The 20,912-nt window shown below is 39.5% G+C and overlaps 2 protein-coding genes across 2 annotated transcripts in view; both read left to right on the top strand.

Annotated features, from left to right (window-relative positions):
- The window catches only part of DDO (D-aspartate oxidase), an 80,421-nt gene extending 76,951 nt beyond the window's left edge, over positions 1 to 3,470 (top strand). Inside the window, exon 5 of the mRNA XM_016431248.2 lies at positions 3,177 to 3,470. Within this exon, the coding sequence (XP_016286734.2) occupies positions 3,177 to 3,297 (121 nt within the window). The 3' untranslated portion in view covers positions 3,298 to 3,470. The remainder of the gene's footprint in view (positions 1 to 3,176) is intronic.
- Positions 3,471 to 5,231: 1,761 nt separating this feature from the next.
- The window catches only part of METTL24 (methyltransferase like 24), a 205,843-nt gene continuing 190,162 nt past the window's right edge, over positions 5,232 to 20,912 (top strand). Inside the window, exon 1 of the mRNA XM_007484431.3 lies at positions 5,232 to 6,101. Within this exon, the coding sequence (XP_007484493.1) occupies positions 5,751 to 6,101 (351 nt within the window). The 5' untranslated portion in view covers positions 5,232 to 5,750. The remainder of the gene's footprint in view (positions 6,102 to 20,912) is intronic.

Below are 20,912 nucleotides of genomic sequence, written 5' to 3'. Positions count from 1 at the left end.
AGGCTTTATTGGTAGTTTAGAGTCATGCTGATGTATCCTCACCCTCTCTTTCAGTATCATCAATGGTCAGTGTGAAGACAAAAGTCAAAACAACTGATAGTGGCCCAGGACACTGTGCATAATCTTGGTGTCTTTGAAGCATAACCAAGCTCTAAGCTTTCCATAGTGCCTGCTTCAACTGTCTTCATGGCATTTGGAGCAAATTTATTCTCATCCTACCATTCTGCCAGGGGGAGTCTTCACATGCATGAGGTGGACATTCCCCTGACATGGATACATTTGAAGCTTGTTGGTCACTCTCAACCTGGTTTAGTCTATTTGCTCAGATGATTTTGCTTGAGTGTGGCCACTGCACATACTACAGCTTTTTGGAGCCACAGATGAGAGCTGAGTGATAGATGAACACCAAATGTGGGGAACAGTTCTGTGAAAGGCTTGGTAATTCCTCAGAACAGGGGGTTTTAGTCTTTTCTAAACATACTTTAAGTAACTTATGCAAGTTTGAGCCTCATCTGTAAAATGTGGATAAGGACTATCTGTAGTTCTCATCTCACTTAAAAGGGGAAAATGAGATCATGTATGAAAAGGAGGCTTAACGGCTAAAAGTGGAATCCTCAGAGACTATACTTCATGCCCTGCTGCAGTTGCTGCCAGCTCTCATAGAAGTGGCTTTGGAGTCTGCTTCTGCAAACACATAATGATATATAGTAGTAGAAGAATCCTGCCTCCTAATTCAGAACATGTGCAGACACTCTGTTTCTAGCCCCCTAACCATGTGAAGAAGAGGACATTTTTGTTTGGTGGTTGAGCTGGAACCAAGAATGCCTTCAAAAGACATTAACCAGTTGGCATTAAAGGCATTAAACAGTATTTCCCTTTCTCTCTCTGGCCATGTTTCAGTAAGGAAGTAAGGGCTTCTGTAAGCTCTCAGTGGGGAAAGAGGCATCAGGTCTTTATTTCTCCATCCAGATCACTACCATGGGGCCCATGAACTCAAGACTCTGCTCTTGTTTCTGTCTGTTATGTCTATTTTCTCCCTACTCTTAGATATAAGAGAGTTAGAGATATAGATGGCCTGGCTTTGAGGGATCTAACTTCTCAGTGTGAGTGATGAGATAAAGGCGCACCAGAGTTTTAAAAGCATGTATATAAAGCATTTTGCAAGCCTTAAGGTACTATATTGTTAGTTCTCATTCTTTTTTATTTTGTTTTGATGAAGGAACTATGTTATCAATTATTATTCTCATTCATATTTATTCTATTTTGATGAGGGTGAATAGAATATTGAGTCTGGAGTCAGGAAGACCATAATTCAAACCCAGCATCAAACATATACCAGATGCATGTCCCTGGGCAAGTCATTTAATCTCTGTCTGCCTCAGTTTCCTCATCTATAAAATGGGGATAATAGAGAAGGTAATTAAACCAGTGGGAATTGATGAGATTTCCAAGAGACTGTATAAAGGAAGAAGGGAATCTAGGACAGAGTCATGGTACAAGATCATAGAAGATATCCAAACACTGGACTTAGAATCTGAAGCCCTGAGTTCAAATACTTCTGATATTTCTTACCTTTTGACCTTGAACAAGTCCCTTCATTTGCCTGTGTTTTAGTTTCTTTTTCTGTAAAATCAAGTAGTTGGATTAGATGGTCCTTGAGGGAGTCAGATTTTTCTTATGGCTCTATGATTCTGTTCAATCTAAACAAAAGGATTCTTTATCAATGGTGAGATTCTTCAAATACCCTCATTTAGAGAAGACATTTTATTAATGTATGGGGAATAGCAAATGCTACAAAGTTTCATCAATGAAAGCTATGTCAATGTAAAAAAAAGACAAAGTGGATGAAAATCATATTAACCAGAGTATGACATGTAGATGGAAAGTCAGTCTGTTAACTTAGTCTATCAATATGAATATCTTGAACAGATGATTTAGCTGGATAATGATGTGTGTCCAGAATAGAAGAAAAGGAGATTGGGTTGCATCAAATTTGGGGAATTGCTTAGTGCTTTCAAAGATCCTAACCTACTGTTTGCTGTAGAAATCCATGTCTTTCTTGTCAATATTTTGATGTTCACACTATATGACTATGAATCATGAAATACCATTGCCTCAAGAAGAATCAAACTTATACTTAACTTGAAAGACAGTGGAATGACACTTGGTTATCATATACAGAATGGTTAGGCTATATAGAAAATGATAAAAAAAAAAACCTTGGAATATGTTAAAAAGGCAGATGAATTGAAAAGTTTAATAGTTACAACATAAGAAAGTGAAACAAGAAATAGCCCACTTAGCTTGGACACTCCACTATCTGTTAGATATAAAAAGAACAAAAGAAAATCCTCTAATATTTGGGTGGAACTTTTATCTAAGCTTTACAGGAAGTCATAGACAGAAATTACAAGGTGTGGAGGACCTATGATTCTAATGGATTAATGAGAGGGATAATGATAATTGATATTTATACATTACTTTAGAAGTTGAAAAACACTTTACCCATATTATTTCATTTTAGCCTTATAATAACTTATAATAATTATCTGAGGCAGGTACTAGAGATATTATTGCTCCTATTTTGTATATGGAGAAATTGAGTTTGAGAGAAGGTAAGTGATTTGCACATGATCATACAGTGTCAGAAGTAGGATATAAACCCTGGACTTTTGGACACCAAGTCCTGTTTGCTATATATATATATATGTTATATATATATATATATATATCTACTGTCTTTATCTATATCTATCTCAGTGAAATTAAGGCTCCAACAAAGAATCTAGAACACATAAGATTTGATCATTTATCTACCCTTACGATCAGCCTTGGCCCATTTGGATCTTGCTACCCTTTTGACCTTGGACAAGTCATTAATTTCCCTATGTCTCATTTCCTTATCTGGAGTTATGGTGATCCATTGAGCTCCAATCTATCCCAGAGCAGAGGTTCTATCTTCTGAGATATCTACTTTTTCCAGTAGCAGAAGAGTAGCTGGGAATGCCTCCCCTGTATTCCTGACAGTGTACCAGGAATGAGTGGTTTTAAAAGATGTGACTGTAGACTTCACAAAGAGGAATAGAGTTGTCTACAGCTTTTACGGTAAGAGTTGTGCAGGGATATACTATATTGCAGATTGATGGGAACCTGTTCTACTTCTTTTTCCCAAACAGTTGTCATATGCCATTTGGAAAGAGGACAAGCACCTTCGAGAGCAGAGGGAGAAATCCAAAGAAGCAGCCATCCAAATGGAAGCAGCAACAAGATAACCTGTTGTTCTGGGTTGAGCCATGACCAACAAAAATGTGGCTGTTGACATTGAAAAATAGGAAATTAGGGGGTCTAACCTGCTTTATAGAGTTTGAGATAGAGAAGAGGAAATTGGGCCTGGTGGTTTCCCATAGGAGCCCTTCTCTCTCTCTCTCTCTCTCTCTCTCTCTCTCTCTCTCTCTCTCTCTCTCTCTCTCTCTCTCTCTCTCTGTCTCTGTTTCTCTCTCTGTTTCTCTCTCTCTCTCTCTCTCTCTCTCTCTCTCTCTCTCTCTCTCTCTCTCTCTCTCTCTCTCTCTCTCTCTTCTCCCTCTCCCCTCTCTGTTTCTCCCTCCCCCCCCCATCTCTCTTGCATATAGTCTCTCTTTCTTCATCTCATTTTTGAAGAATCCTTGGCTTCCTTCAAATCATGGTTAGAAGCTACTTTCAACATGAGCTCTTTCCTGAGTCTCCAGTTATTAGCATTCTCTCCCTCTTGAAATTATTTTGTATATATATATGTATAATCATATACATACATATATATATATTTGTATTTTTATTACTTGTATTCTCCTAGATGGATATAAGCTCACTGAAAAGACTGGTTTATTATTATTTTTTCTTAATACTTCCACAGTCTAGTCTTGAACAAAGGAGCAACAAATATTTACTGAATCAAACTGAATCAATTTTCTCTTATTCCTCCACCACTGCTACCAAGCTCTTGACCAGAACACTAAAAATAATGCAGGTTGGCTTTAGAAAGAGTTTAAGAGTTGATACCTTTTTATTTTGATTATTATGTGTGTAGAGAGTACTGTGTTTTGTTTTGTTTTTAAGGGAGAGAAATATTAAAGCTTTGCAAAGGTTTGATCTATTTTTAAGTAATATTTCATGGCATGAGTTGAGAAGAGGTTCTTAGATTGCCATCTGCACTGCTGGAGGGAGGACTCACATGGATGAGATCACAAAACCACTGAGGTTGATAGCATATACTGCTTGATAATCAGAATTTGTTTCCACTAGTAAACTTGGTAGTTTGCTTGTCATTTTGTGCTTCCCTCATCATTTGATTGGATTGGAGGTGGGGTGCAGAGAAGGATGACTAGAGGGCATCTGGACCTCTGATTTCATCCTTGTGTCAAACTCCTCATGTCCTCAACCTTTTCCTGCCTCTGTGCAAATTTCTTTATACCAAGCATTTGAGTGACAGTTTAGGAATATATAAACATAAAGAAAAGACCTTTAGAGATCATATTTTTTGACCCAAGGAGTAAGGGTACATATAGATATTATTAAACAGGCACAGGGGCACAGATGTATAGCTTAGAAAGGACCTCAGACCATCTAATCCAATCCTCTCATTTTAGACAGGGGGAAACTGAGGCACAGGAAAACCTCAGAAGCATGAACTAAATTCAGACCCTATATCTATCTCCAGAGCCTATGAGAGCTTACCTTTTGTCTTGGAGTCAATACTGTGTGTTCCAAGGCAGAAGAGTGGTAAGGGCTAGGTAATGGAGGTTAAGTGACTTGCTCAGGGTCACACATCTGGGAAGTGTCTGAGGTCAGATTTGAGCCTAGGACCTCCCTCTAGGCCTGGCTCTCACCCCACTGAGCTACCTAGCTGCCCCCTAGTCTCAGAGAATGGAGGGAGTCAATGGGAAACTAAATGATTTGTCCAAGGTTACAAAATCATTATGTTTGTTAGAGGTGGGATGTGAATCTGTCTTTCTGACTTGTTTCCTAGCCACTACACAATGTAAGTTACTTTTTTCCAATAATATAAGCAATTACTTGGAGGATCCCTTGAGAATACCTTTGAGTGCTTAGCAGTGTTTCTGCATCTTTAGCCTGATCTAGAGTCGGAGAAACACAGTGCTTCTCTTCCCCAGACCCCCCTCCCCCACTTTCATGTAAGGTTAAGTTACCACAGGGGTGAATGGCCCTTGGGAGGATGGACAGTCAAGCAATGTCCTGCAGCACCAAGGGGTGGTCTATCTATCTCCCAGTCTGAGTAAGGACCCTAACTTAATTTGCATCTTTGGTCCCCCTCAAACTCTTCCCCCCTATCCCTCTCTGCCCTTTGCCGGCTTGGCCCCAAGTTCCCACTGACCTCAAGGACCTCCGGATAAAGTTACGCAAAGGCTCCCATTGACTGTAAGGGAGGAAGGCGGGTCTGAGCTCCAGTCCCGTCTGGGCCGAGGGGAGTTTCCAAACTTTGCAGCCAGCCAAGCTCGGGTTCCCCTTCCAGATCCCTCGTTTCCTCCCTCACCCATCCCGGAGCTCCAGTTTGCTGCCTGCCTGCCCTGTGGGCTTGCCTTGCCTGCCAAGTGAGGGAAGAAAGGAGGAGGAAGAGGAGGGACGAGCTTTCGCCGCCCTGGGATGGGGGCAATCCCTGCTGCAGCGCCAGGTCCCAGGAGGGCGAGCTTTCCCATTCCGCCACGCAGGGGGCTCTGAGCACCCTCCACAGCAGGGGCCCAGCGCGGCCAGGCAGGATGCCCAAGGAGAAGCCGCTGTGGAGGCGCTGTGCCTTCCGCCTGTGTCTGCTCTCCGCCGCGCTCCTCTTCTGCCTGCAGCTCACCCTGGAACTGAGGCGCTCCTGGTCCTCAAGGGACAGTGAGGGGCAGGCCGGACGGCCCTCCACTAGCTCTCCGCAGGGCTGGGCGGATGCCACTGCGCTTCAGCTGCTGTTGCCAGGAGTGCACCCTCCTCCTGGGATGCACCTGCCACCAGGACACTCCCGGTCCCCAGCTGCCAGCAGGAGGCAGGTGACCTACGTGAGGAGTGGCCGCAGGGGGGAGGCGGAGCTGGGCTGCTGCCCCCCAGGAGAGAGCAGCCACAGAAAGGTTAGTCTTTGCTTTGGGAGGGTGACATGAGTCGTTGCGTTGGGGTTGAGGGGTCAGTAAATTACCCTGGATTAGAAACAGTGACAAACTTCCCAACCTATCCATCCTCCTTTCTATAGCCCTAGCAGCACTCCAGATGTGGCTTATTATTGACCTTTAAAAAAAGGGGGGCCAAGCATCTCCCTTTTTATCTGCTACTCCTCAACCCAAGTTTACTTTTACAACAGTTGTTCTCAAAGTGTGGTCCCGAGACTCTTTGAAGGAGTCTGAGAAGTCAAAATTATTTTTGTATCACAGAGACAATATATGCCTAGAAGCATTTGCTGGGCCCCAAGTTTGATTCCAACTCTCTGGGCTGCCAACTCTACATATCTGTGTAAAAATCTGTGGCCGGATTTTCCTCATTTACTTCAACCAAAGCAGCTTATCATAATAGATTGCATGCAGAAGTAAATTAGAGAATTCATCTGTCATCTATTAAGTCAGACATTAAAGAGATTTGCAAAAATATGTAAAACAGTGCTGCACCCCTCATTACAAATTTTTGTTTTTTAAATTACTTTTCATAAAAATATTATTTATGATAATTTAATGGATTTAATGCTATTTTTAAATGAATTAATATATTAAAATGTATCCATTAAATTTTTTAATATAAGTACTGAGAGATACAACCCACATAATCAAAAGCTCTTTGGGGTCCTCAATAATTTTTAGGAGTGTAAAGCAACCCTCAAAAAATTTTAAAGTATAAAAGTTTCCTGAGACCAAAAAGTTTGAGAACTGTTACTCTACAGGTTGCCAAATTTCAGTTGCAAACCTGGCCTGTTAAGGAAATTGTCATATGTAGTCAAAGAGCTGATCTCTGTCTCTGTTTCTGTCTCTGTCTCTCTGTTCCCTTCCCACTCCCCCCCCCCCTCCTTTCTCCCCTTCTCCTTTCTGTTATCTTTCTCTGTCCTCTTGGAGCTCCAGATAAAACTCCTGACTGTTTAAAGGTAGTGATGGGGGTGTGTGGTGATTGTAGTTTATGTGTCATATGATCAGTGTTTCAGAAGACCCCTCTGGAATGCACATTTTTTAGAAACTGTACTTCATCTCCACCTCAACCTTTTCCTGCCTCTGTACAAATTTCTTTATACCAAGCATTTGAGTGGCATTTTAGGAGTATATAAACATAAAAGAAAAGACCTTTAGAGATATTTTTTTTTTGTCCCAAGGAGTAAGAGTACATATAGATATTATTAAACAGGCATAATGAATTTCTAGGCTTAAATTCCTTGGAATGAATCCTTCTTTTTGGGCAAACGGTCTTTGTTTTTACAGTTTATTCAATACATCCTGCTGAATCCCAGAGGGAAAACACCAATCTTTATAAATTTCAATGGACTTCTGTTCTGCTGGTGCTTCTTACATTGCTGCAGTTTGCATGATACCACCTCAACCTATATGATTCTTAATCCCATAAATAAATTGTCCAAAGAAATTCCTAATGCAGTAGTTGCTTTTTGTGTGTGTATATGTATCATGATTTGAGTACTAATGAAGTATGGTATGATGGAAAGTCTGCATTTGGAATCATAGGACATGGCTTCAAATTCAAGCTCTATTACTTTCTACTTGTTGAAACTTGAGTAAGTTATTTAATCTTAAAGAAAGAGGTAGAACTATATGAACTTTAAGCCAACTCTAGCTCTAAATCTATAATCCTGTTATTTCCTTTTTTTAAATTTAATCTTATATTTCCAGGATATTTTATATACTGGTTCTTGCTTGTGTAATATGGGAATGAATTTTACAGATCCAAATGGAAGCTCTCATAAATGTTTCAGGCCCACGGTGATGAGCCTTTATTCATTGGAACTGGTGTTCATTGAAGAAAGGTCTAGGCCATCAGATTCCAGGAGGAGTTTGGCACCTGAATTTGAGAATTGTTAGGTGGTGTAACCTTGAAAAAGAAAAAGAAAGGAAGAGCAATAGGGGACAAAGGAAAGGGAATAAGATATAATGAATAGCATGGAGAGGGAATATTTTCCACTATCTAGAAAATATCAGAGTATTCCTAAGTTATTGTGTTACAGAGAGATAAAATTAGACTGTTCAATCATTTTTCAGTCATGTCCAAATCTTCATGACCCCATTTAGGGTTTTCTTCACAGAGATACTAGAGTGATTTGCCATTTTCTTCTCCAACTCATTTTATAGATGAGAAAACTGAGGCAAACATGGTTAAATGACTTGCCTAGGGTCACATCACCAATAAGTGTCTAAAATCAGATTTGAACTTAGGGAGATGAGTTTTCATGTCTTTAGATTCCATGTCTTATCCACTGTGCCATCTAGCCATCAAATTGAGGGAGGGCTACTTTCAGAATAAAAGACTAAAAGAATAAAAGAAGGGGTAGCACAGGATATATGGTGGTCATGGCTTCCTTCAGGCTAGAAGTCCTGGAAATCCTATTGCCTACAGAGCCAAGCTAAGCATCTTAAGCAAATTATATCCAGCTGAGAGTTTGAATTCTACACTTTGTTTACTTAGAACATGTTAAAGAGAAGAGAACTGATTGAAAATTTCTTCCTTCCTCTTAATTTTTCTCTACCTGATTTCTGTTCACTGAGTAGAAGGTTATATCCAATGGTACATAGGGGGCAGGGAATGATTCTATTGCTCTTTACATTAATTCTTAAATGCTTTGCTATTGGATTGGTTGTTGGTCTGGTAATAAAGAACGCTATACTGGATGAGGGCTTCAGGCATGAATTGCACCATTACCAAAAGTAGCCACACTGTGTTAAGTAGTTCAGAAACAGACTTCACAGAGAACAAGGAGTCTTACCTATTATAATTGTAAGTCAACTTTGGAAATATGCTGTAACCTAATCATATCTAGTATGAATGTCTCCATTACCCTTTGTCTCACTAGCAATTTCCTTTGGAGAGCATATTTGTCAAATTTAAGAAGTATTGTGACCTGTGGACTTAATTCTCTCAAGTTCTGGTATTGTAGGAGGAAAACTATTCAAAGTTTCATTAATGAAAGTTGATGGGGAGAACAATTCTGTATTGTGAATATGGGTACTCACAATTTTTGATAATCTAAGGCAGTGATGGCAAACCTTTTAGAGATTGAGTGCCCAAACTGCAACCCTCATACAGCATGTGAGCTGCCTCCTTACCCCAGACAGAGGAGGGAGGAAGCATTCCCATTGGCTGCTGGGTAGAGGGGTGGGTCATGTGAGAAATGACCTCAGGTGGGTATGGAGAGGGGAAGGACAGCAGCCTCCTCCAGCACACCCTGGCATATGTGCCATAGGTTTGCCAACACAGGTTTAAGGAATGTCAGGAAAATATAAATAAAGCTTCTTGAAGAAAAGAACAGTACTTTATTAATCTCTTTAATATTTAGTGCCTACTATTGTAGTATCTAGAATTGAACAGTACTTAGAGATATTAGTGAGGAATATTTTGTTTTGTATCTGACTCTTTTTAAAAGAAAGTTGGTTACCTCTGGCCTAAGTAGTTATTATTAAATTTGAATGATCGATTAGAAAGTTATTTTTAGCATAATATATATGCTATTTGGCTTTTTAAGATTTAGCTCAGAAACTGTTTTCTTTAAAAAAAAACCTTTCCCTTAAAATCAGCACTAAGTATAGCTTACAAGGCAGAAGAGTGGCAAGGGCTTGGCATCTGGGACTAAGGGGTTTGCCTAGCATCACTCAGCTAGAGAGTGTCTGATTCAAGATTTGAACCCAGGACTTCCTTTCTCTGGACTTGGCTCTCTGTCCCTTGAGCCACTTAGCTGCTCCTCAGAAATTGCCTTCTGCAAGAGACCTTTTCTGGTCCTCCACAATGCTAATATCTTTTGCCTGAGATTACTTTCTATTTATTGGGTATATTTTGTAGGCACTTAGCAACTTTTATTTTATCGTCTTTGTTACAGTGTGAGCTCCTTGAGGGCAGAGATTTTTTTTTTGTTCTCCCCTTTTTTTGGTATGCCCAGCCCTTAACTGAATTCTTGGCACAAAATCAGTCCGTAATTAATGCTTGTTGATTTGACCTCTGATCTGTATCACAATGATGCTGGTTTTTCTTTCTGACTACTCCCTTGACCTGTATTCTTTGTAACCGAAGCAGGCATTTTAAAGATGGCTAACATAGAATCTTGAGGTACAACCATGGAGCATACATATTCTTATTAATTGCATCCCCTAATCCAGTTGCCCTGACCTCCATTTATTCAGTTCACATCAGCGTGTAAAATGGAAGAAAGAATGGCTTTAGAATCAAAGGACCCGTGTTTAAATCCAAGCTCTTCTATTTACTGCTTGTGTTAGCTTGGGCAATTCATCATGTTGGTTTAGTGCCTGGCATATAGCAGGTGCTTAAAAATATTTATTGACTGATTTGCTTCACGTGAAGGAGCAATTTTGTGGACCAAGAAAAGCTTTTAGGCACATTTCAGATGCCCTCTCCCTCGACAAAGTTATCCCTCATTCTTCTTCCCTCCCTCCAACTAAACATGATCTTTTCCTCTTTATATTTTTCATATTATCTGGATCTTCCCTTTGTCCTTGTCACAATCTAACTTGTACACTTATATTTACCTGTGCATATGTTGTATCTCCCTGTGAGACTATGATATAGGGATTGTTGCCATTTTTGTATCCTCCATTTGCTGAACATAGGGCTGTGTACCTAGTAAGTGCTTAAGAAATGTTTATTTTTGAGTTGACTAGAATTGAATGGAGAAGGTGACATTTGAGCTGGGTCTTGATGGGTAGGAATTTACCACCATGAGTGGAACTGGTTCGGAGGGGATGTGAAATGCTTTCCAGACAGCAGGAACAACTTAAACAAAGGCTGAAGGCCTTACATTATCTCACTAATGTTGCCATTCTTTCAACATTAATTTCTTGGCTTATTCTCAATACCAATTCTTTCTATCTTCCCTTATTCATAGATGTTGTTCAGTCATTTCAGTTGTGTTCAATTCTTCATGACTCCATTTGGTTTTTCTTGGTAAAGATACTAGAGTTGTTTGCCATTCCTTCTCCAACTCATTTTAAAAATGAGGAAACTGAGGCTCACAGAGTTAAATGAATAATAGGTGTCTGAGGTCAGATTTGAACTCAAAAAGAGTCTTCCTGACTTCAGACCTGGCAAACTATCCATTGTACCACCTAACTGCCCTGTTTATAGATGACGGACATTATTTTAATAAGGAAGGCAGCACTTTACCATGGAAAGAAACAGGAACTGGAGTCAGAGGATCTAGATTAAAATCCACTTCTCATGTTTACTGCCTGTGTGATTTTGGGCAAGTCTGGATCTCAATTTCTCATCTTTAAAATGGAGACATTAGGTGATTTCTGATGTTACTCTGGTTCTAGGTCTATGATACTACAATCTTATAATTTTGTTTTGCATTGTCAATAGTCAACTTTTACTCTGGTGTTCTAGGTTTGAACTTTTCTTGATTTCATTTGGTATTTCCTCTGGGGTTACACCAACCAATTTATACTAACAGCTTAGATCCGTGCGTGTGTGTGTGTGTGTGTGTGTGTGTGTGTCCCTAAATTCAAGACACTCTGGGGGTCTTAATCCCTAAAACTATTGCCCCAGCCATCAGGAGTTGAAGTTCTATGATGAATAGGCCCCAGGAGTCCAGCTAAATGACCTGCCCAGCAGAGACACTGTGCCTTGGAGAGATAGCTTGGGAATATCAAGAGAAGAAAAAGAACAAAAAACAAAATGGTTTAATCAGAAACATGAGTTTCCTGGTCTGAGTCCCTATCTGTCTCCAGATGTTAATTACAGTGATTGGAGAATGTACCCCAGGTTTGTGAAAAGAATCTTTTATAGTTATTGTTCTTAGGATAGTAACTTAGTAAATGCCTTTACTTGAAGAAGTAATTTTGTAAGGGGATTTCAAAGGGACCCTCAAAATGACATCAAGTTTAAAGGAAAACTTTACATCTCATAAGGGGAGATAACTTCTTTTTACTTTGTTTATGATTCCTAACACCTCATTATCTCTGTCACTTAACCCCTCACATTCTGTAATTTTATCAATTAGGTTAGGGGAATGTCAGTTGCTCAGGAGATTCCTAGTCAAGTTTTCCAATACACACACATTCAAAAACAAAACAAAAGCAAAAACCTTTTTCTTAAGCTTTTGCTATGTGTGGAGCACTGGTGCTGGGGGAGCTACAAAGATAAACTGGGACTGATTTCTGCCTGTTTCAGATGTATGATCTAATAATTGTTTAGGATTAAAAATTCCAACTAACCCAAACTGTACCTGATTGAGAATTCTTGCCACAAAATCTCCAAAAGGTGTTATCTAATCTCTGTTTGAAGATCTTGGATTGAACACAAATTTATCACTTCCTGGGAAAACACATTCTATTTTGGAGCAGTTCTAATTAATAGAAGCTCTTTCCAGATACCAACCCTGAATCTGCCTCTTTTCAACAGCTACCCAGTGCTTTACATTCTACTCTGAGGTAAAGGAAGGAAAAAAATTATTATAGATTAAGTACTTACTTTGCATCAGCTACAGTGGTGCAGGCGGTAGAGCTCCAGGCATGGAGACAGAAAGACCTCAATTGAAATTTGGCCTTGGATACTTACTAGTTGTATGACCTGGGAAAGTCACCATATTTGCCTTAGTTGCCTCATCTGTAAGTAAGATCAAGTTGCCCTTAATTTTCTCCTCTTTTTCCTTAACCAGATTAAATGAATCCTGACCCTTTAACTGATCCTTGGATAATATGTTTCCTAGTCAGTTTACCATCCTGGCTGCTGTCTTTCAGATGCATTTTTTCTGGTCCATGATCTTCTTAAAATGTGATACTTAAAACTGAATATAGTACTCCAGATATGTTTGGACTAGGGCATGGTACAGGGAAAATAATCCCTTTTCCTAGAATATATTCATCTTTTAGTGTTGTCTAGGATAACGTTAGCTTTTTTTTTTAAACTTCCATGCCATATTGTTGTCTCATATCTAGTTTGGAAAATACCCAACTTCCCAGATTGTCTCTTACAGGAATTAATGTCTCGCTACATTTCCTCTACTTTGTACTTATAAAAATGGACTTTAAATTTATTTGTATTAAATTTCTTTTTTTCTTTTCTAGATTTGACCTGTTGTGTTCTAGCCATGACATTTTTGATGTAGACTCTATCTTTCAATCTGTTTTGTGTGCCTTAAATCTTCTTATCATCTGTAGATTTACCAAGTATATCTATGCTTTTATCTAAGGCAGCATTGATGAAGACATGACATATGTGCAGAGCTGGATAACTCAGGAACTCAGGGAGCTGCTCTGTTCCCCCTCCTCTTAGTGCCTGAGGGCATTTTTTTGCATATCCCACCCTTCTGTCCAGCTGCCCAAAGCAAGCACTTTCTCCCTCAACTCTCTTTGGTAAGGTAAGGTAAGGTAAGGTAAGGTATGGTAAGGTAAGGTAATCTGGGGGCTCACAGACAGCTTGAATTTGCCTTCTGGGCACTCGAACTCAGAAAAGGTTCACCAATGAGGATCTCAGGCATTCCTCATCTCTGGGTTACCTCTTCCTAAGTTTCCAGTTTTTTGATACTTTACAGCCCAGGTACTCTGCCATCCAGTGATATGGGCTTTCTTCCTGTTCCATAAACTAGACCTCAGATCATTTTCACCTGACTGTTCCTCATGCATAGAATTTTTCTTCTCATTCTGGCCTCCTGACTATCCTGGTTTCCTTCAAATCTCAACTAAGTTCTTACCTTCTATCAGAAATCATTCCTACTCCTTCTTCAGTCAAATGCCTTCTCTTTATCCGTCATCTTCTGTTTATCCTGTATATAGCTTGCTTGTAAGTATTTATGTGTTTCCTCTATTAGACTGTGAATTCATTGACAGTAGGGAATTTGTTTTGCTTTTCTTCACATCCTTGGTATTTAGCACAGTGACTAGGACATTTGCAGTTTAGCTGTTTTAATTGTTTGACTTTTTGTGATCCCTTTGGAGTTTTCTTGGCAAAGATATTTGATTGGAGTGGTTTGCCATTCCTTCTCCAGATGAGAAAACTGAGGCCCAAAGGTTAAATGACTTGCCCAGTGTCACACAGCTCATAAGTGTCTGAGGTCTGATCCGAATTTGTCTTCCTGACTCCAGGCCTTGTACTTTATCCACTATGTCACCTAGCTGCCCCAACTAGGTCATAGCAGATGCTTAATAAATACCATCTGATAAAAATGTTGATTGCATAGAACCAAGGGACAGATGCCAGAGAGGCTCCACTAGAGACTTTATTCCAAGATGACATAGATGCATTAATAACTAATCTTTAGGTGTGATTATTGAATAAGTTCCAGATCATATAACTTAACAACAATGTATTAAAAGGACCAGCAGATGTGATTGCAAGGTTATTCTATCAATAATCTCTGAAAGACCTTGATAAAGAATATGTCTTAATTAAAAAGGAAAAAAAAGAAGAGTAATGGCATCTGCAAACTACAATCCAATGAACTTGCCCATATAGTTTCATCTTGTCCACAAAGATAGCACAAGATACTTTGTTGAATGTTTGGCTGAAAAAGAAGTATATTATAGCTACAATATTTCTCTGATCTATCAATCTAGTTATCTTGCCAGTCAGTCAATAAATATTTGTTAAGTGTCTATTAAATGGAAGTTTTGTACCTTGTGGCTCCCCTCCAATCAGAGGGGCACCAGTGACAATAGCTGTGTGAAGAGTGAATCAAACTCTCTTTGTTAATCAATTAGCAACTTTTAAGTTAACCAATCAAAAACTTGAGTACCTTACTAGAGTGGGTGATAACTCCAGAGGCTACTGCCCACCCCCTGGTCAGTGCTAGGCAAATTGAAAGACTGTGATTGGTTCCCATAAAATGGGGGAGCAACAGGAAGTGACATCAAGAAAACTGATTTTAAAAGGCCAGCTGGAGGATTCAGTCTCTGAATCTGCATAGGTGAGCCTAGAGGTGAGAGTAGAGAGCCTACATAGGTGAGAGTAGAGGAGGAGACTCTTTCCTTGGATCCTGCAGTGGTGAGTTGGTGATTCTTTCCTTGGTTTTTCAGTAAGGAGCCCCTCTCTGCTCATAGGCCCTTTGGTGGGACACCTCTTTCAGCATGAGTTCTGGTGATATTCTTGGCAGTCTTAGCCTCGTGTGCACTGAAGGTTCTTGGTGGATCCTTCACTGTCTCCTGGCTCTTCTGATTTTGACTTCCTAATTAGGACTTTGGATTCTCATAAGATTCTCTTTAGGATTTGTATTTGCAGTCTGAAGACATTAGGATTAAACTCAGGGTATTGGTAACTAGGCAGTACTTTCTGTCTCTTTATCTACATTTTTTCATTTTCACTCTGCTTTCTAAATAAAGCTGCTAAAAGTTATTTTGACTTAAACCGTAATATTTTTAAATTGATGACCACAATATTATTTTAGAATTCTCATATTTAGCATAAAAGCTAAATTTAAAATTTTATACCTGGGAGCATGGTGAAGCCAGAGAAATCCAAAAAGAGTGCAGTAGATGGATGGAATGAGGAAAAGCATTTAATTGAGAAAGACTTGTCCTAGAAGATATGCTGCTTTTATTAATTGCTGCTTACCTTTCTAAATGCTCATAAACAACTCCTTTAATGATATAACCTATGACTTTGGCAGGAATTGATAGAAGTTCATTGGCTTGTGGTTACAGATGCCAACTGAAACATTCTTCAGGTCTTTCAGAAATTATTGATAACCCTGCATTCACATTTGCTGGTCCTTCCCAGCTGCTCTTTTAAGACATTAGTATGTAGTATATCTGGATTTGGGAATCTGAAGTCACTAAAGATTTTCAGATGCTTTCTGACTGATTTCTCACTTGAGTTTCTACTCCTTATTAACTATTTTAAATTCTGTTTTATTCTCAAAACAGGGCTAAAATACAAATACATGTAAAAGAACTGAATAATTCCCTCTTTTTGCTGTGATCCATTATCATCAGCCCATTCACCCCAACCTTTGATCTTCCTCTTTTCCCAATATAGCAAACAAAACTCTCTTACCCTTATATTGATCATTGGGCTCAGTTCAGCTGGGGCTATGTTTTGAGACAATTCTTACAAGTCCATTATCCACATTATGCTCCTTTAATGTAGGTATAACCTCAGACTCTCTCCTTAACTCCCTTCTTGTATATGGGTGTGGGGGTTGGTGGAGCCAATATGGCAGTTTAGTAGTAGTGAAAGCCAAAACCACTATCATAATCCTATCTTTAAAAAGTGTCTAAAAAAAAAGTGATGAGTAAAAAACAAACTGCAATGTGGAGTGAGGGGGCTTTCTTGCTGAACACAACTTGAAAGGTAATCTGAGAGAGTTGATTTTCACTGGACAAGGGGTACCTGGGAGCAAAACTGCATACAGAGGAGTGATGGATGACCCCCCCCCCCATCTATTGTGCCAAATTCCATGACTGGGCTTAGGCTAACTTTGGGATCTGGGGATGTGGGCTAGACCAACAAAAAAGCACTCTAAATCCACCCCTTGAAGTCTCAAGCCCTGGCACCAGCCTGCAATGAGGCTTGGAAGTTCATAGCTCTGGGGCCTTTCAGGATCCAGCCCCAGAGCAAAATAACCCACAGTGACAATCTCTATAAAGGCAGTAGAGGAGACAGAATCAGCAAGCAGTTTTCCGAATTCCCAGTCCACAGGCAAAAAAGGCTGGGAAAATGAGAAAACATCAAAAGAAACATTTAACCCAATGGGGGGCAAAGAGCAAAGCACAAAACCAATAGAGGATGGTGAGATCCAAGCAACCATATGTGAAACTTTAAAGAAAAAATGGGAATTGGTCTCAAGCTCTGGAAGAACTCAAAAAGGAATTCAAAACTCAGATAAGACAGATTGAAGAAAAATGGAGGAAAGCAAGGAAAGTAATGCAAAAAGAAAATAACTGCTTAAAAAGCAAAATTGGTCAACTGGACAAAGAGGCCCAAAAATACAATGAAGAAAAGAGTACCATGAAAACTAGAATTGACGAAATGGAAAAGGAGGATCAAAAGGTCATGGAAGAAATTCAATCTTTAAAAATTAGAATTGGGGACTTCCTGTCAAGATAGCGGCTTAGAGAAAGCTAAAGTTCAGATCTCCACAAACCCTTCCCGACCGATCTCAAACTATAAGCTCCTAAGGCGCCAAAATTCAAAACGATCAACAACATAGACCCTGGGAATCCTCCTCCTGGACCTGGACCTGGATCAAAAGGTATGGCCCCCCTCAAAAGCCAGAACCCGAGATCACTCGGACCTAAGGGGTAGGAGCACAGAGTCCAAGGCTACGGGAAGCCGCAACCCCACCCCCCTCAGAGAGCAGGGTCGTCTGAAACAACAGCAACCTTCAGGGCGGGCAAGACAGCCTCACCAGCTGGATCCTGCTATCCAAGTCTCAGTGAAAGTCACTGCCCTCGGAGCTCCGGGAAGCCGCGGCCCCTTTCCCCGCAGATAGCAGGGTCCTCTGAAACAACAGCAACCCTCAGGGCCGACAAAACAGCCTCACGGCCAGCTATTCTGAAGGCAGCTTCCAGAAAGCAACCCGACCCAGTCCAGTCGAGGGGGCACCTTAGCAGCAGGGAAACAGAGAGAGCCGGGGGAGAGTGTGGCCCCTTGGTCTGACCCTTCCATTCCAGTTCCAGTTAAAGTCATTGCCTTAAGGCATACTCAGTTTAACCCAGGGAAAGCTCATAGAACCGACAATCTGCCCAGGACTAAAGCTTCTGAACACCAGACAGAGATAAGAAAAGCTAATCGTCCACATTCAGAGATGGCAAACTCCACAGAAGCACAGAAGCCCCAAAATCCCAAGAAAAAAAAGAAGAAAGGGGCGACTTTGGACACATTCTATGGAGCCAAAATACAAAATACAGAGGAGATAGAAGACGATACACAAGAAAATGCTCTGAAACCTTCCAAAGGGAATGGAAACTCTCCACAAATCCATGAAGAATTTGAATCAGAAATGACCAAAAAGATGGAAGCCTTCTGGGAGGAAAAGTGGGAAATATTGCAAAAGAAATTCACGCATCTACAAAACCGGTGTGACCAAACTGAAAAGGAAAACCAGGCTTTAAAGGCTAGAATCAGGCAACTGGAAGACAATGATTGGGTAAAAGAGCAAGAATTAATAAAGCAAAGCCAAAATACCAAGAAATTAGAAGAGAACATAAAATATCTCACCAACAAGGTGACAGATCTGGAAAATAGAGGGAGAAGAGATAATTTAAGAATAATTGGACTTCCAGAAAAGCCAGAAATAAACACCAAACTCGACATCGTGATACAAGATATAATCAAAGAAAATTGCCCAGAGATTCTAGAACAAGGGGGTAATACAGCCACTGACAGAGCTCACAGAACACCTTCTACACAAAACCCCCAAAAGACAACTCCCAGGAATGTAATTGCCAAATTCCAAAGCTCTCAAACAAAAGAAAAAATCCTACAGGAAGCCAGAAAAAGACAATTTAGATATAAAGGAATGCCAATCAGGGTCACACAAGACCTTGTAAGTTCTACTCTGAATGATCGTAAGGCATGGAACATGATCTTCAGAAAGGCAAGAGAGCTGGGTCTCCAACCAAGAATCAGCTACCCAGCAAAACTGACTATATACTTCCAAGGGAAAGTATGGGCATTCAACAAAATAGAAGATTTCCAACTTTTTGCAAAGAAAAGACCAGAGCTCTGTGGAAAGTTTGATACCAAAAAACAAAGAGTAAGGAATACCTGAAAAGGTAAATATGAAGGAAAGGGGAAAGGAGAAAAATTTATCTTCTTCTTTTACTCAAACTCTCTTCTATAAGGACTACATTTCTATCAATCTATGTATACTAATATGTGGGGAAAATGTAATGTATAAATAGGGGGTAAAGAAAGACCAAATAGAATAATCTTTCTCACACAAAGATTCGCATGGGAAGGGGAGGGGAAGAAAACTCCTATAAGAAGGAGAGGAAGAGAGGGTTTTTTACTTAAACCTTAATCTCAGGGAAATCAACTCTGAGAGGGAAAAACATCCAGATCCATTGGGATCTTGAATTCTATCTTACCCAACAAGGGTAGGGAGAAGGGAAAACCAAGGCGGAGGGGAAGGGGGAGAGGGAAAACAAAAAGGGAGGGAAATAGAGGGGGGAGGGGGAGGGAACAAAAAGGGAGGGACTAAAAAGGGAAACATCAAGGGAGGGGACAAGGGGGACTGATTCAAAGTAAATCACTGGACTAAAAGGTAGAGCCGAAAAAGAAAAGGTTAGAATTAGGGAAGGATATCAAAATGCCAGGGAGTCCACAAATGACAATCATAACTTTGAACGTGAATGGGTTGAACTCACCCATAAAACATAAACAAATAGCAGAATGGATTAGAATCCAAAACCCTACCATATGTTGTCTTCAAGAAACACACATGAGGCTGGTTGACACCCACAAGGTCAGAATTAAAGGATGGAGTAAGACCTTCTGGGCCTCAACTGACAGAAAGAAGGCAGGAGTGGTAATCATGATATCTGATAAAGCCAAAGCAAAAATAGACCTGATCAAAAGGGATAGGGAAGGTAATTATATTTTGTTAAAAGGGACTTTAGACAATGAGGAAATATCATTAATCAACATGTATGCACCAAATAATATAGCACCCAAATTTCTAATGGAGAAACTAGGAGAATTGAAGGAAGAAATAGACAGTAAAACCATATTAATGGGAGACTTAAACCAACCATTATCAAATTTAGATAAATCAAAAATAAATAAGAAAGAGGTAAAAGAAGTGAATGAAATCTTAGAAAACTTAGAATTAATAGACATAAGGAGAAAAAGAAATAGGGATAAAAAGGAATACACCTTCTTCTCAGCACCACATGGCACATTCACAAAAATTGACCATATATTAGGTCACAGAAACATAGCACACAAATGCAGAAAAGCAGAAATAATGAATGCAGCCTTCTCAGATCACAAGGCAATAAAAATAATGATTAGTAATGGTACATGGAAAACCAAATCTAAAACCAATTGGAAATTAAACAATATGATACTCCAAAATCGTTTAGTTAAAGAAGAAATCATAGAAACAATTAATAATTTCATCGAGGAAAATGACAATGGTGAGACATCCTTTCAAACCTTTTGGGATGCAGCCAAAGTGGTAATCAGAGGTAAATTCATATCCCTGAATGCTTATATTAACAAACTAGGGAGAGCAGAGATCAATCAATTGGAAATGTAAATGAAAAAACTCGAAAGCAATAAAATTAAACCCCCCCAGCAGAAAACCAAACTAAAAATCCTAAAAATTAAGGGAGAAATTAATAAAATCGAAAGTGATAGAAGTATTGATTTAATAAATAAGACAAGAAGCTGGTACTTTGAAAAAAACAAACAAAATAGACAAAGTACTGGTCAATCTAATTTAAAAAAAGGAAGGAAGAAAAGCAAATTAACAGCATTAAAGATGAAAAGGGGGACAGCACCTCCGATGAAGAGGAAATTAAGGCAATCATTAGAAATTACTTTGCCCAATTATATGGCAATAAATACACCAATTTAGGGGATATGGATGAATATATACAAAAATACAAACTGCCTAGACTAACAGAAGAGGAAATAGAATTCTTAAATAATCCCATATCAGAAAATGAAATCCAACAAGCCATCAAAGAACTTCCTAAGAAAAAATCCCCAGGGCCTGATGGATTCACCAGTGAATTCTATCAAACATTCAGAGAACAGTTAATCCCAATACTATACAAACTATTTGACAT

This window comes from Monodelphis domestica, chromosome 2, assembly GCF_027887165.1.
Source record: "Monodelphis domestica isolate mMonDom1 chromosome 2, mMonDom1.pri, whole genome shotgun sequence".
Classification (NCBI taxonomy): domain Eukaryota; kingdom Metazoa; phylum Chordata; class Mammalia; order Didelphimorphia; family Didelphidae; genus Monodelphis; species Monodelphis domestica.
The sequence above is the reverse complement of the archived record's forward strand: the minus strand, read 5'-3'. Positions and strand labels throughout refer to the sequence as shown.